The 13,581-nt window shown below is 43.8% G+C and overlaps 2 protein-coding genes across 2 annotated transcripts; both read left to right on the plus strand.

Annotated features, from left to right (window-relative positions):
- Positions 1-5,528: 5,528 nt before the first annotated feature.
- LOC133898999 (equilibrative nucleotide transporter 1) lies at positions 5,529-7,801 on the plus strand. The gene is made up of 2 exons (XM_062339863.1): positions 5,529-6,201; positions 6,844-7,801. The coding sequence occupies exons 1-2, from the start codon at positions 5,652-5,654 to the stop codon at positions 7,566-7,568; spliced, it is 1,275 nt and encodes a 424-aa protein (XP_062195847.1). The 5' UTR covers positions 5,529-5,651; the 3' UTR covers positions 7,569-7,801.
- Positions 7,802-9,584: 1,783 nt separating this feature from the next.
- On the plus strand, positions 9,585-12,730 carry LOC133899813 (AUGMIN subunit 2-like). The gene is made up of 6 exons (XM_062340882.1): positions 9,585-9,796; positions 10,455-10,565; positions 11,321-11,425; positions 11,606-11,674; positions 11,831-11,944; positions 12,179-12,730. The coding sequence occupies exons 1-6, from the start codon at positions 9,698-9,700 to the stop codon at positions 12,449-12,451; spliced, it is 771 nt and encodes a 256-aa protein (XP_062196866.1). The 5' UTR covers positions 9,585-9,697; the 3' UTR covers positions 12,452-12,730.
- Positions 12,731-13,581: the final 851 nt, after the last annotated feature.

Raw genomic sequence — 13,581 nt, forward strand, 5'->3', positions numbered from 1 at the left:
GCTGCTCTGGTGGTTACCTGATACTTCCGACGTAACACTCACAGAACTCCGGTAGATTAGTGTCACCTTCACTCGCTTTGACCGTCAGCGTAATGCTCTCTAAACGAAGCAAGAATGCATTGCAAAAATAATCAAACGATAGAAAAGTGTGTATATGATGCATGCTTGAAAATTAATAGAGCGTCGTGTTTCGAAAACATTTGCAAAAGACCACCAAATGATTAGGGTTCTGAAGTTTGAAACCATGGATAAGATAACCTAAGTGCATATAGCTTTAAGTGGTCGGTAATCAGACCGGTGTTGAAGTGGTGGTCAGACCACCGGCATGCAAAAAGTTTTGGCCTTTGGCGGTCAGACTGAAGGTATATTAGCGGTCAGACCGTGAGATCCTACTGGCACCACTTTACGAGGCAGCCAGTGAATGCTCCGACGAAACCTTCGACCACGAAGGGTACCAAAACACTCTATGAAACTAGTGGAGTTCTTCTATGGTAGTTTGGATAACTTTCACCAAGCCAAACTTGAAAAACTCCACAGATGGGATCTAAGCTAAGGTTGAACTTAGGTCTTAAACGAAATAAGGATCAATTCAAGCTCGGCAATGATGGTGAAACGATAAGGGATGTCTCATCTTGGTGTAGGAAAGCTTTCTATTAGAGGAGATCACTCTGGGGAAGCTTCGATTTGGAGATCGGACTTTGGGGTGGTTTAGGGCTTGAGATGGATGAACTCACGTGGAAACTTCACCAACGACGAGGGTGAAGGGGATGGGCTCGAGGAAGCCTTCGGGGAGCTCAAGGAAGCCCTCTTCGTCAATGTCCAATCGTCGTGGACGTTAAGGTGATCTCTCTCTCTTGGTGTGGGTGAAGGAGTAAGTGAGTGAGAATGAGAATGTGAGAGACAGTGAGTGACAGAGAGTTGACCGACTTTCTTAAGTGGAGCCTTTATGTTGTGGCAGTCAGACCATGGGAAGTGTTAGTTGGACTACAAAAAGCCCACGTGGCAATCCTACGTGGCTACCCCCTGGCGGTTAGACTGTGCGGAATCCCGGTCAGACCGCGATGGTGATCTTGTGCTGAAAACTTGATTCTATCTCACTTTTATATTCTTCTTTATCTCCAAGGCATCTAGGATTTTTCCTAAAGGGCTCTCAACTATATCCAAGTACTTTTGAAACATGTTTAAACTCAAGTTATCAAACGAATACATATAAACATAATGCCATGATGCTTATGGATACTTAATCACGTGATTAGCATTTTGGGATGTGATAGAGGTTGGACATGGATCTTACCCTTTAATCTCGCTGAGTCCTTATTGAGCTTCTCCACTTCTTGCTTGAGCCCGTCATTCTCTTGTGTAATGAGTTCATGAGATGGTTCTACAACAACATTCTCAACACAAATCTCATTACAAAGGGGTGAGCTACATAAATCAATTAATCCTCACAATAAGTGGAAGCATCTATCTTAGGATTGAAATTAAATAGCAATGTAAATTGCTTCAAAAGGACCTTAGTTTGAGATTCAATGCACTCAAATTTAGCCTTAAGCTCTTCATGCTCCATGTTTAGCAAATTGAATTTGCTCAATAATTATTTATAATTATAAACAAAGGTAGCATAAATATCATTTAGTGCATTGAATTTCTTAAGCTATTTTGTTTATTTATTTAAAGTCCTTTGTTGCTCATTAATCAAATTAAGAAGTTCTTCATAGGAGGAAGAATTATCATTAGATTCATCATCACTTACATTGCTTTTTATACCTTTGACCAAAATGCACTTGTGAGATGATGATTTACACGATGGCACCTTGCATGATGATGACATTGAGGAAGAGTTTCTCTTAGAGGAGTGTATGCTGCGACTCTCATCGTTTGAGCTTGAATCTTCATGTTTACTCACCCATCTTACAATGCTTACAAATGCTTTGCTTTTTCCTCTTGTCTCCCTCTTGTTCTTGGCCTTATTTTTCTTTCTTAATATGATCAATTGTTTTAACTAAGTCTTGAATGAAGATTAGATGATTAACCTTGGTATTGATCCTCTTTATATTCTTCTCCAATTTTGAGAAGAGCTTGACCATCTTAGGATCCATATCTTTCTCGCTTGTTGTGCTTTGATCATCCTCTTTATAGTTCTCTTCATCTTGATCATCATCATCTTCGCTTGAGCTTGACTCTTGCTTTTGTCTCCTCATCCTTGTCTTTATCTATTGGTATTGAGCTTGCTTACTTTTGAGAGCAATGTTCTTGGCGTCAGATGAGGTAGAAGTTTCAACCCCCATATTCATGGTCATCTCATGGGCGGTGATCATACCGAGAACTTATCTTAGAGTCATCTTGCTTATGTCGTGATTGTCATAGATGATGGAGACATAGCTTGTACTTTGGAAGAAGAGATTGAAATATTCTTCTCACCACTTGAACATATTCAATTTGTGTCAAATCTAGCCCATTGATCTCATTGACAAGAATATTCAAACGTGAGTACATGTCATTATCACTTTAATGGGCAAATTATTTGATGTTATTGAGCTTATTAACAAGCACATGATATTTCTCATTGTGCATATCTCTTTACACCTTCATGTATTTCAATGAGGCTAGTCTAAATATCATGTGCATTGGTGAGAGAATAAATATATTTAAATGCACAACGCATAAAGATAACAAAAAGTAATATTTTCCAATGCATCTAATTGTTTATCTTTGTTTGTGAGGCATTGTCTCACCCCTTCCTCGGTGACTTTTCAAATATCTAAACCTTTGACTTGTAAGTAACAAGTCATTAAAATTTTCTATTGGGGAAAATTAGTACCATTGAAATATGGAGCGCTATGGGTATCAATCCTAACCTCAAACGTCACAACTCTAGGATGTTAAACCTATCAAAAGCACGATGGTCTGATATAAATTGTGACGAACGGTGACATCCTAAGGGGGTGAATTTGGATACTTAGAAACTAATGGCTCCAAAAACATCACAAGATAAACCTATATCAATTTCTATCTAAATGTGCTCTAGATTTATCTAGCGTGTCTACTCTATTACTCAAAAGGATTACAACCTACTCTAGCAAGGTAAATTACAAGTATGTAAATATAAAAACGTAAATAAGGTAGAGAGACAAACTGGACATAAGTGATTTTTACCCTATGGTATCGATGGTACACAAGTCACCCTTAGTCCATGTTGGAGCTCAAAAAAAATGCTTCCGGTCTCCAAGTCGTTTCCGATCACGACTCTTGAGCTACCAAGTCCTCAAGACAAGGCCTCAAGTACGATAAGCTACCAAACCACTAAGGTGAGGTCTCACCACTAATCTCTCTTCCAATCACTTGTGTGTTGTCTTCACTTCGGAGCTTCAGTCACATAGCCAAGGGCATCCGTGTCCCTGCACAATCTTCTTGCCGCCGCTCCACACCAAGTCGAAGGATCAATAAGTTACTATCGAGTTACCAAGACTCTAAGGCATCGGTGTACCTCTCGGTACACAGTTGGATCACTCTTTGATCCATTCTCTAGGTTGTAACACCTAGCACTAATCACTCTTCTAATGGTGTGTTAATTGCCTTGGATGAACCCATTTAGCATTTTGATGGCTTGGATGTTTTCTTAAGTATGTATGAGGTTATCTGGACTCTAGTACCTTCAAATGACCAAGTGAGTGGGTATTTATAGCCTTAAACCCACCAACTAGCCGTTGCTTCAACGGCTTAATTTTACTGTAAACATCAGATGGTCCGGTGCTTGATGATCCCGTGATAACAATAGTACAAGTATCGAACTATCTGGTGTGTACAACCTCAAAAACTAGCAGTTAAAACCCACTTAGAACCATTCTAAATACCGGATTATCTGGTGTATCCTTCACTTCCATAACTGGACTATCCGGTGTATAGACTTGAGTCTGACCGAGCCAACTTCTTCACTGTTTAACTGTCCGGTTTATTGATCTTCTGATCACCAGACCTTCTGGTGTGTATAGCTTCATCTCCTCTGAGTTCTATGGAAAACACTCTGTTATGCACTATCTTTTTATGACCGAACCTTCTGATGTATTGATCTTCAGTCTTCGACAGTTGCAGAGCTTCTGTTAAATGCTTTGGTGTACACTGATTCTGATCACTGGACCTTTCGGTGAGTACAATATCATTTCAGCTCAGTTTTTCATCATTCTGAAAAATGCTCCGGTGTGTACACTTATGGTATCATTAGACTATCTGGTGTAGTTATTTTCCCTATGACTTCTTTAATTCAATCAACGTTATCCTAGCTTCGTTGATTTCTTGATGTATTACATATATGAGATCTACTAACATATACTCTTGATAAACATGTTAGTTCCAATAATTATATTATCATTAATCAATAAAATCATAATAATAACTTAATATAACCATTTTTACTACACCGGGTAACACGCGCTGTTTGATGGTATCATTAGACGACGATGCTATGAGAAACACGATATGTGCAACAACAAACTTCAGATGACGACGTATCATATCAGTACAGCTCTTCTGTGAGTTTTCAGCGGTCAACAAATTCTGACGTAATTTTATTGTTCGATAAGTTTGCAGGGCTGTTGGTCTCGAGATGTTGCAGTTTGGATCTGGTTGGTAGTTAGCGTGATCGGCTGTGGGCTACCACCACCACCTAGCGTCTCCCCAACATGAAGCATGCGCACCACGTGCGATTTGTTTATCCACAAGCAAGGGGTTTGTTTATCCAGACCATGTGATAAGCGACATGTCATTGATTTTATCAAACGCAAAGTGTACCGTATATTGCAAAGATCACTTTAGAGTTTAGACCCCGTTTCGAAAGAGAGATTTTTACTGGACGCGTGCAAAGTTCTTATGAAATTCTGCTTCGAGACTCCCTATCAAATCATTATTTTAGAAATAAAATTAAAAGTCCAATTTACTCTCCAGAGTGTCGTGAGAGTCCACTTAATTCTCAAGTATATTTGAGCCGCTATAACGAGATTAGGAGTTAAGTAAACCGAAAATACCTTAAGAGGGTTAACCGGACTAACCGAGATTTTAGAGGAGTAAAATGATTTTTTTTTCTTTTCGAAATAAGAGACCTCGGTTGAGATAAAAACATCTATCTTTTGCTAACCATTTTATCTGGTCCAACACTTCTATACTTTGCATGCTTGAAGTGGATGAATTCACAAAATATGTAGCTAGCCTAAACCCAAGGGGAGATTAAGTAATGGAACGTTGGTTTGATCTAAAGAGTGATTGCCTGACCCAAGAACAATTTTAGAGTTTTCGACAAACCCAAGGTTCTAGATGAGTTTTAACGAGTTTTTTTGTTTTTTAAGATAGAATGTATAATTAAACGCCAGCATTAGGTCAATAAGTCAATTAGATAGCTCAACAAAAATATCCCTGCAAAGAATCACACTGCAGATACCCCATCCACATCATCTCAAAAAAAAAATGCCTATCCACATCGGTGGGCCCACAATGCCGTGACCCACCTGTCAGTGAGACAAAGTCTGCTAACTAATCTGCACGAACCTCTTCATCTCCACACGAGGCCAAGCAAACCCAAAACGGAAGCAACAGAAAATCAGAAATTACGAGTCCACTCATCCAAGATCCCAAATCCAGCGCCGGAGCCCAAGAACGCCATGGCCGGCGGCGCCTTCGTCCTGACCGACGCGGAGGCGGCGGCGGCGCTGCTGCCCCCGCCCGCGTCGTCTCTGGAGGACGAGCCCTCGGCGCAGCCGCCACCGGCGGACCGGCTCGGGGTGGGGTACCTCATCTTCTTCACCCTGGGGGCCGGGTTCCTGGTCCCCTGGAACTCCTTCATCACCGCCGTCGACTACTTCTCCTACCTCTACCCTGGCGCCCCCGTCGACCGCGTCTTCTCCGTCGCATACATGCTCTCCTGCCTCCTGCCGCTTCTCCTCATCGTGCTCTGCTTCCCCAAGTCCAGCGCGCCCGCCCGCATCAACACGGGGCTCACGCTCTTCACGTTCGCGCTCCTCGTCGTCCCGGTCATGGACGCCGTGTACGTCAAGGGGAGGCCGGGCTTGTACGGCGCGTTCGATGTCACCGTCGCCGCCTCGGTCCTGTGCGGCGCCGCGGACGCGCTCGTTCAGGGGGGCGTCATCGGGTTTGCCGGGGAGCTGCCCGAGAGGTACATGCAGGCCGTCGTCGCCGGAACCGCCGCCTCAGGTGTTACTCCTTTCTTTCATTGTTTCCCCTCCTGGATTATCTGTTTCTTGATATTTTTTGTCGGCCCAATTGGAGTTCCCTGATTCTTGAATTGTTCCCTATAATTGTGAACGAGTTCATTTGCAAACCAGACGTTGAATTGGGAATTGGAGCTGCCTGATTCTTGAATTGTTTCTTCAAGATTCCTCTCATCCTGCTTCTAGTCAAAATGGTCAATTGGCGGTTGCCAGTAGGTGACATAAATTGAAGCAGAATTTGTGGTGTTGGACCTATTGTTGGTTTATAATTGATTAAACTTAAGGTGGTTCTGAATTTAGTATATTTGGCTAACAACCAACAGATATGTGGATTAAAGTGACAAGTTTGAGGTTACAGCACCGCAGATGAACAACTGGCAAACCTACAAGCATTCTAGTGAAGAAACTGAAAAATGCAGGAACTTTAAGAACCAAAGATCAATTTGAATAACCAGTGGTACATGAACGGTGATTTAGCGCTCTTGGAAATCTCCAGCACCTTACAAATCCACTTGGTGGATGTAACATTTGTTTGTATTTTGCAAAGTGCATGATGTTTTGAGGACTTCGTAGAAGGACAGATGCTAATGCTTGATACATTTTCTTCTTGAATTGCATTCTGCAGGCGTACTTGTCTCTGCAATGAGAGTCTTTACCAAGGCACTCTACCCACAAGACGCCCATGGGCTGAGACAAAGCGCTATCCTGTACTTCATCGTCGGCATTGTGGTCATGGTCATCTGCATTGTGTGCTACAATGTGGCGTACAGGCTTCCAGTCGTCGTGTACTACAAAAACATCAAGAGGAGGGCTCAGAAGGCAGAGGTGGGCGGCGGCATGACGGGTCCTGCCTGGAGATCAACCCTGTGGAGCATTGTCGGGACGGTGAAATTGTATGGGGTGGGAGTGGTCCTCATCTACGCCGTCACACTCTCCATATTCCCGGGGTACATAACGGAGGACGTGCACTCAGAGGCGCTTAAGGATTGGTATCCCATCATCCTCATCACCGCCTACAACGTGTTTGACCTCGTTGGCAAAGCCCTGCCTGCCGTCTACCTCCTCCAGAACGCCAATGTTGCGGTCGCAGGCTCGTTTGCTCGGCTCCTGTTCTACCCCCTCTTCTACGGTTGCTTGCATGGGCCGAGCTTCTTCCGCACTGAGATCCCAGTCACCGTGCTGACATGCCTTCTGGGGCTCACCAACGGGTACCTGACCTCCATACTCATGATCCTCGCACCCAAGGCTGTGCCTATCCACCATTCCGAGACTGCCGGGATCGTCATAGTGCTGTTCCTTGTGGTTGGTCTTGTCATTGGTTCATTTGTGTCTTGGTTTTGGGTCATCTGATTGGGGAATTCTGTGTATTCATTCCGATGTAACATAGTACTCTCTGTGCTGACATGCCTTGCTGATGTTTCATTTGCCAGCACTATGGCCAAGGGTACCTGTAACTTGTTAGTGTGACCCAGGTAAGGCTGGGGCAAGTGTGTGTAATTTACATTTCAGGGAAGACTATCCAATGTTCATACTTAATACCAAAACTTTCAGTTCATATGAATCTTTGTATCGTTTTCATCTCACCATGTTTTGCAACATGATTCCTCAGCGCGATTGTCTGTTATTTCCAGATTTTGTGCTATGAGGCCTTACAATGATTGCCAATTAGGATGTGGCCACATTGTCCCAATAATTCGATCTGTCAACAGCTTCATTGCCCTACACAGCAACGCCCAGAATTTGGCAAAAAGTTGTATGCAGGACCTTGTTTGAACACTAGAATTCCATAGAATTGTTACACATTGCATGATGATTCCTGTAAATTTTTGAAAAAATCTCTATTATATAAAACACGAGTTGATTCCGTATCACCTTTTCTCCATACTTCTCTAATCTAATATAAACCCTTAAAATTTGAATAGTTTATCCATTTTTATCATTCACCTTGGTCCTCCGGTTTCCCGTCTCGTTACCGCTACGACTATAAAATCTATTTTACTAAAGAAAATAAATAAAGAAATTAGAAGAGAAATTAGATAAATTTCCCTTTTTTCGAATCCTATTTGAAATTAAACTACGACATCGCTCCCGACGTATCTATTCCATAATGCTCCTATGACATATCCAATCTTCGGACCTTGAATTTGTATTTAATATTATCGTATCCAATATTTTTATTTTTATTATAATGCACGGTTACTTAGCTAGCTCATGTAAATTTACAGGTTCCAACTGAGGCCCAGATACTGGCATCGCCAAACTTTTGGCAGGCGATGTGCTCGCCCTCGACTTGCCTAAGTGTGATGCTAGATTGTTAAATTGATACGAAATTGCGGCAAATCGCTCTGTGGATATTACCAATATTTGATTTGGTTTGCGAAATTTCTGCGTGAGTTTTTGCTTGTACGAGTTTGAAGAATTAGAGACCAAGAAGAGGGGCCAAAATGAATAGAATACGGAGAGCAGCTCAGGAGGCAGCAGCAGCATTTGGAGTAAAGTTGGCAACGGGCAAAATGCCCGCGGGCAGAGGCTACACACGCCCGCGCCCGCGAGTTAATTTCTACGCCCGTGCCCGCGCCCGCCACCCGCCACGGACAGAAAACGCCTCCCGTGCCCGCTGCCCACGGGCACACCCGCGGGCAAACCCGTATGCCGTGAGCTCGGGGACAGACCGGTGGCGGCGGACACGAGTTGGCTTCGGCGAGCTCCGGGACGGGCCGGTGGCGGCGGACACGAGTTGGCTTCGGCGAGCTCGGGGACAGACCGGTGGCGGTGGACACGAGTTGGCTTCGGCGAGCTCCGAGACGAACGCGGGTCGGCGAGCTCCGGGACGGGACGGACGCGGGTCGGCGTGCTCTGGGTCGGACGGGTCGGCGTCGGCGACATCCGGGACGGACGCCGGTTGGCATGCTCTGGGTCGGACGGGTCGGCGTCGGCGAGCTCCGGGACGGACACCGGTCGGCGTGCTCTAGGTCAGACGGGTCGGCGTCGGCTGGCGGCGGAATCACGACGGAATCCGGCGACTTCTGGCGGCGAGATCTGGCGCTAATGTGGAGGCGTGGAGCGGCGGCTGGAAGCCTGGAACCGGTGGGTGGGTTGGTGGCCGGGTGGGAGTGGAAGGAGAAGGAAAAACCCTAGAATTTTTCTTATATACTAAGTGTCTAGGGCCCACCTGTCAGTGGCACTAGAGCGGGTATGCGGGTGGAGCGGGTACGGACACAGTTTTTTCATGCCCGTTTCCTGATACCCGTTGGGTTTATACTTAAATCCGCACCCGTGCCCACGGGTGAAGAATGGCACCCGTATCCACGCCCGTCGGGTTTTTTACCCGCGGGCACACGGGTAATCTGTGCCCGCCAAGTTTAATTTGGAGGTTCAAAATTGCAACTCGAGTTGAGAGCTCACCAAACCAAACGCCGCCCGCGCCCGCCCGTCCGTTCGTTCCCCTCGAGCGAGCTTCGACGCCGGTTGGCGAGGCGATGGCGGCGGCGCAGCAGAAACCGGGCAAGCGGCTGGGCGGCATGGCGGAGGCGCTCGCCATCGCCGCCGACCTCGGATTCCCCGCCCCTCCCCCGCAGGTCGGTCGGCCCCTTCCGCTCCCCCGCTCACCGCGCCTCCTCGATCTGTTTACGCCGCCGTAAATTCTCCCCCGTTTTAGGTCGTTTCCCCCGCGTTTCTCGCTAGATCCGAGCTTTCCGTGAATTGTAGGGTTTGGTTCGTGGGAGCTGCCAGTGGCGCCGTTCCTCTCGAGGTTATCGCGATTGGATTGTGAAATGTAGGTTCGGAGTGTTTCGTTGCGGAGGAAATTGAGGGCGGACCTTTGTGATTTCCTTTGTTTGGGTGGATTTGTCATCTGGGTAAGTGAGGTGAGGGTTGTGTAAGCTTGGGTGATCTTGCGAGGAACACTTGTGGGATATGCTCCGCAGTTTCGTTACCACACTTTCTTTATCTAATGAAATCTTGCTCTCTTGAGGTTGGAACTATGTGCGATTACATTGAAAATTGTGAGCTTATATAGCTGTGTCGATGCCATGCATCTCAATTTTGGTATCTGCATTTTGATTCTCGAAATTTTGTGTTTAATTCTGCGAATACTGCTCCGCGTGTGATACTTTCAAAGATGAAGATGGTGTCATGGTGACCAAATGGCCTTTTGGGTTTTCCTAGGTATGGTATAATTCATGTGCAGTGTCCCTGAAGTCTTCAATGTTCCTTGCTTTGGCTTTCTCATTGCAGGAGGATCAGAGTAGCACGGATAAGAGCGACGATTTGGTGAGGGTTTTGAGGGAGCTGACTGTCGTGCAGCGGAACATTGCCAACCTGCAAGTGGAACTACAGGGCAGAAAGGTGATAGATCGATATCCAGCTGTTGGACATTATGCGATTACAGCAATTCCACACCATGCCAAAACATTGATAAAGTTTTCATTTACTGTTACTGCATGGCATTGATTTCACATGAGATCATTGCTTCCATGTTTGAACAGTCAGCTTTTACATAATGAACACCCTTTTTATTCTCTTGTTGTGGCAGCTAAATTATGTTTTTTTTGGGTGAAGTTTTACTTCGCATTTGACTGCTCATGAAAGAATATTATAAGTGGAGAGGAGACTTTTCTTTGAATCGGAGCATTTTAGAGATACATTTGTTCATACAAGATACCTAAATTTTGACTATTAGGATGAGCATTTCTTTATGATTACAGTATATAGCGCATTCTAATAAATCCTTTTCACGTATAGGTGTCAAACTAATTTATATCTCATAATAGATTTGGTAGGTATTCACACTTACTAGAACTAATTGAAGAATGAGAAAAATTCCTCCCCCTCTATAAGATCATAATACTTATGCTTTTGACTTAACTGGATGATGCATTAAACTCGAGACTATCTTTAGGCCTTATTAATACGCGGATTCAGATGAAGAAAAGAAGTGATGGCACACATAAATTATGTTAAGACTCGTAAACTGTGCTAGTTTGTTGTATGTCATTTCTGAGTATTGGCATATTTATAGTGTATCTCTTCTTTTTCTGAGCTTGTGCTTTGGATCTACAGGATCATCATTGATCATAGTGATGAAGTTTTGATTTCCACAGGATGATAAAAATATTGCTCATTTGACTCATGTTAGTGAGATGGAAAAGAAGTGTGAATCTTTGGCCAGAATCACTACTATTTTGAAAGATGTTATTCAGAACAAGGTAATGGAAATCAGAAATTGGCACTTTTCTTGCTTTCTTCCTCTTTCTTCCTCTCAGGAGAGTTGAGATTACCAGTTTTTCAGATCAAATAAGGGAATTACATTATGCCTGCACTGCTATATGTACATTAGTCAATTGTACAAGATCTAAATATCTGAAATAGAAGCACTTTTCTATCAGGACCGCATTATTGCTCGGCTGCAACAACCATACTCTCTTGATTGTATTCCTGTTGAAGCTGAATACCAGGTAACTTCTTTTAATGTTTTCAAATTGTAATTTTTATTACAAACATGCCACCCATGAGAATTTGGACTTACACCTAAGAGATTTCATTAATAAGGAAAGATGTGGTTTTCTGGGTGGGTCACGATTTTCCTTCTCACTGTGTTGTTTTGTTCCCAGAAACAATTCTCGGAGCTACTTCTGAAAGCAGCAAGTGACTATGATGCATTGACAGCATCAGTTGGTGATTTCCAGTGGAGCCAAAACTTTAGAGAGTCACCTTCTGTCTGGGGGGTAAGTTGAAAATGTTTCTTCTAATTAATTGAAAGTACCTTACACTTGGATTAAAAGTATCTGTATTATCAGTCTTGGGTTTAGAGATGAAAAATAATTTATTGTGTCAGCATCACAACGTGCTTAATTTTGCATTTTGATTGACCGGCCTTACAACAACTAAAGTTTCTTATTGTAAATGTATTCTCTTTGTCATTAGTGATTGGCTCAATATCTGTTTTTTTCTCCATGAAGGAAATGCTGCGACCAATTCCTGCTGCACTTGCTTCATGCACCCGCTTCTTTGAGGCCATGTCTGCGATGAGGGAGTCCTTCTCGACTCTTCAGAAACTGCGTGTCGGCCATTCCTCTCTGTCAATGACACCAGGTGGCTCCAGCGACGATTCAAAGTTCTTGACGCCACGGCCTCAGTGGAGAGAGGGCTCGATGCTTGATACCTGGAAGCAGGTGGATGACATCAACCCAGAGAGTGACGGACTTGATGGCATCAACCAGAGGAAGTTGTGATGGCCGTCCTCCATCAAGAGGGACCCGTAGGTCACAGATCACCCATCAAACTTATGCTCACGTGTTGTATAAATAGGATCCCGCCTTGTCTAGCTGTCTTTGATTCTTTGTAACATCAGTTGCATCGGTTTGGCATGTTTGACTTAAGCGAGAAATGATGTCAGAAATGATCTGTAAGTTCCTTGCGAAATATTGATATTTCCTGGCAAAACTCAATGTTTTTGTACTGATACACTCGCAGTCATCCAGGATCAGAAACATGTACAATTTCACCTGTCATATCTGCCAACTGAGTTCATCTCTGGAAGAAACGTCACAAAAGGAAAATAGGGTACGTGCTGTGCATAGCAAAAATTCTGTAATTTATGCCATCTTACATGCTCGACCTCCAATCAGGGTCAACGACCATGGTTGTAATCTGGAAGCGGTTGTCCAACTATATGACATACGACTACGAGATCAACTGGCTTGAGTTCTTCATGTCTCGGCTTGGTGTCCGTCTGTAGTTGCGTTCCATGTCCGGGCTACGGTACTCTCCAATTCGCAATTTGTGTAACTGTGGAAGTTTACAACTAAACTCTCATGTCATCGCATTCTAATTTATTAGGTCTTGTACATCACTGGGTTCAACATGTGGCTATTGCATGTTGTCCCTAGAAATGTTGAAAAGAGAGTTCATTCTCTTGAAGTATTTAAGTGCATTTTAAAATTAAACTAAGGAGCTTAGCCTTAGCTGGTTTTCATCATCCAGAAACCATATCTGGTTCGAAGAAGTAGTAGCGCGGTCCATGCAGCATACACTTGTGCTGTGCAGTCGATGTACATTGGAGCTGGTGTTAAAAGCTTGTTCCTTTCCTAGTGATGATATGGCTGTGGCATATTTATCAATTCAGGTACTATCTTCCCACAAACTAGCTGTTACTGATAGTGTATTAGTGGCAACTAGCAAGGAGAAAAAAGGATCTCTATTTCTCCTGCTTGCATTTTTACAATAGCATCCTAACATGAATCGTGAATGTCTTGAACTTGCTTAGCTCTTGCTTGGAATTGGCTATATTTAAGTATTTAGTTCCACTCATGGAAATCATCATTTGCAATTGCAATGAGGAGCTCCTTTAGAGTTCACACAT

The sequence above is a fragment of the Phragmites australis genome, chromosome 18 (genome assembly GCF_958298935.1).
Source record: "Phragmites australis chromosome 18, lpPhrAust1.1, whole genome shotgun sequence".
Taxonomy (NCBI): domain Eukaryota; kingdom Viridiplantae; phylum Streptophyta; class Magnoliopsida; order Poales; family Poaceae; genus Phragmites; species Phragmites australis.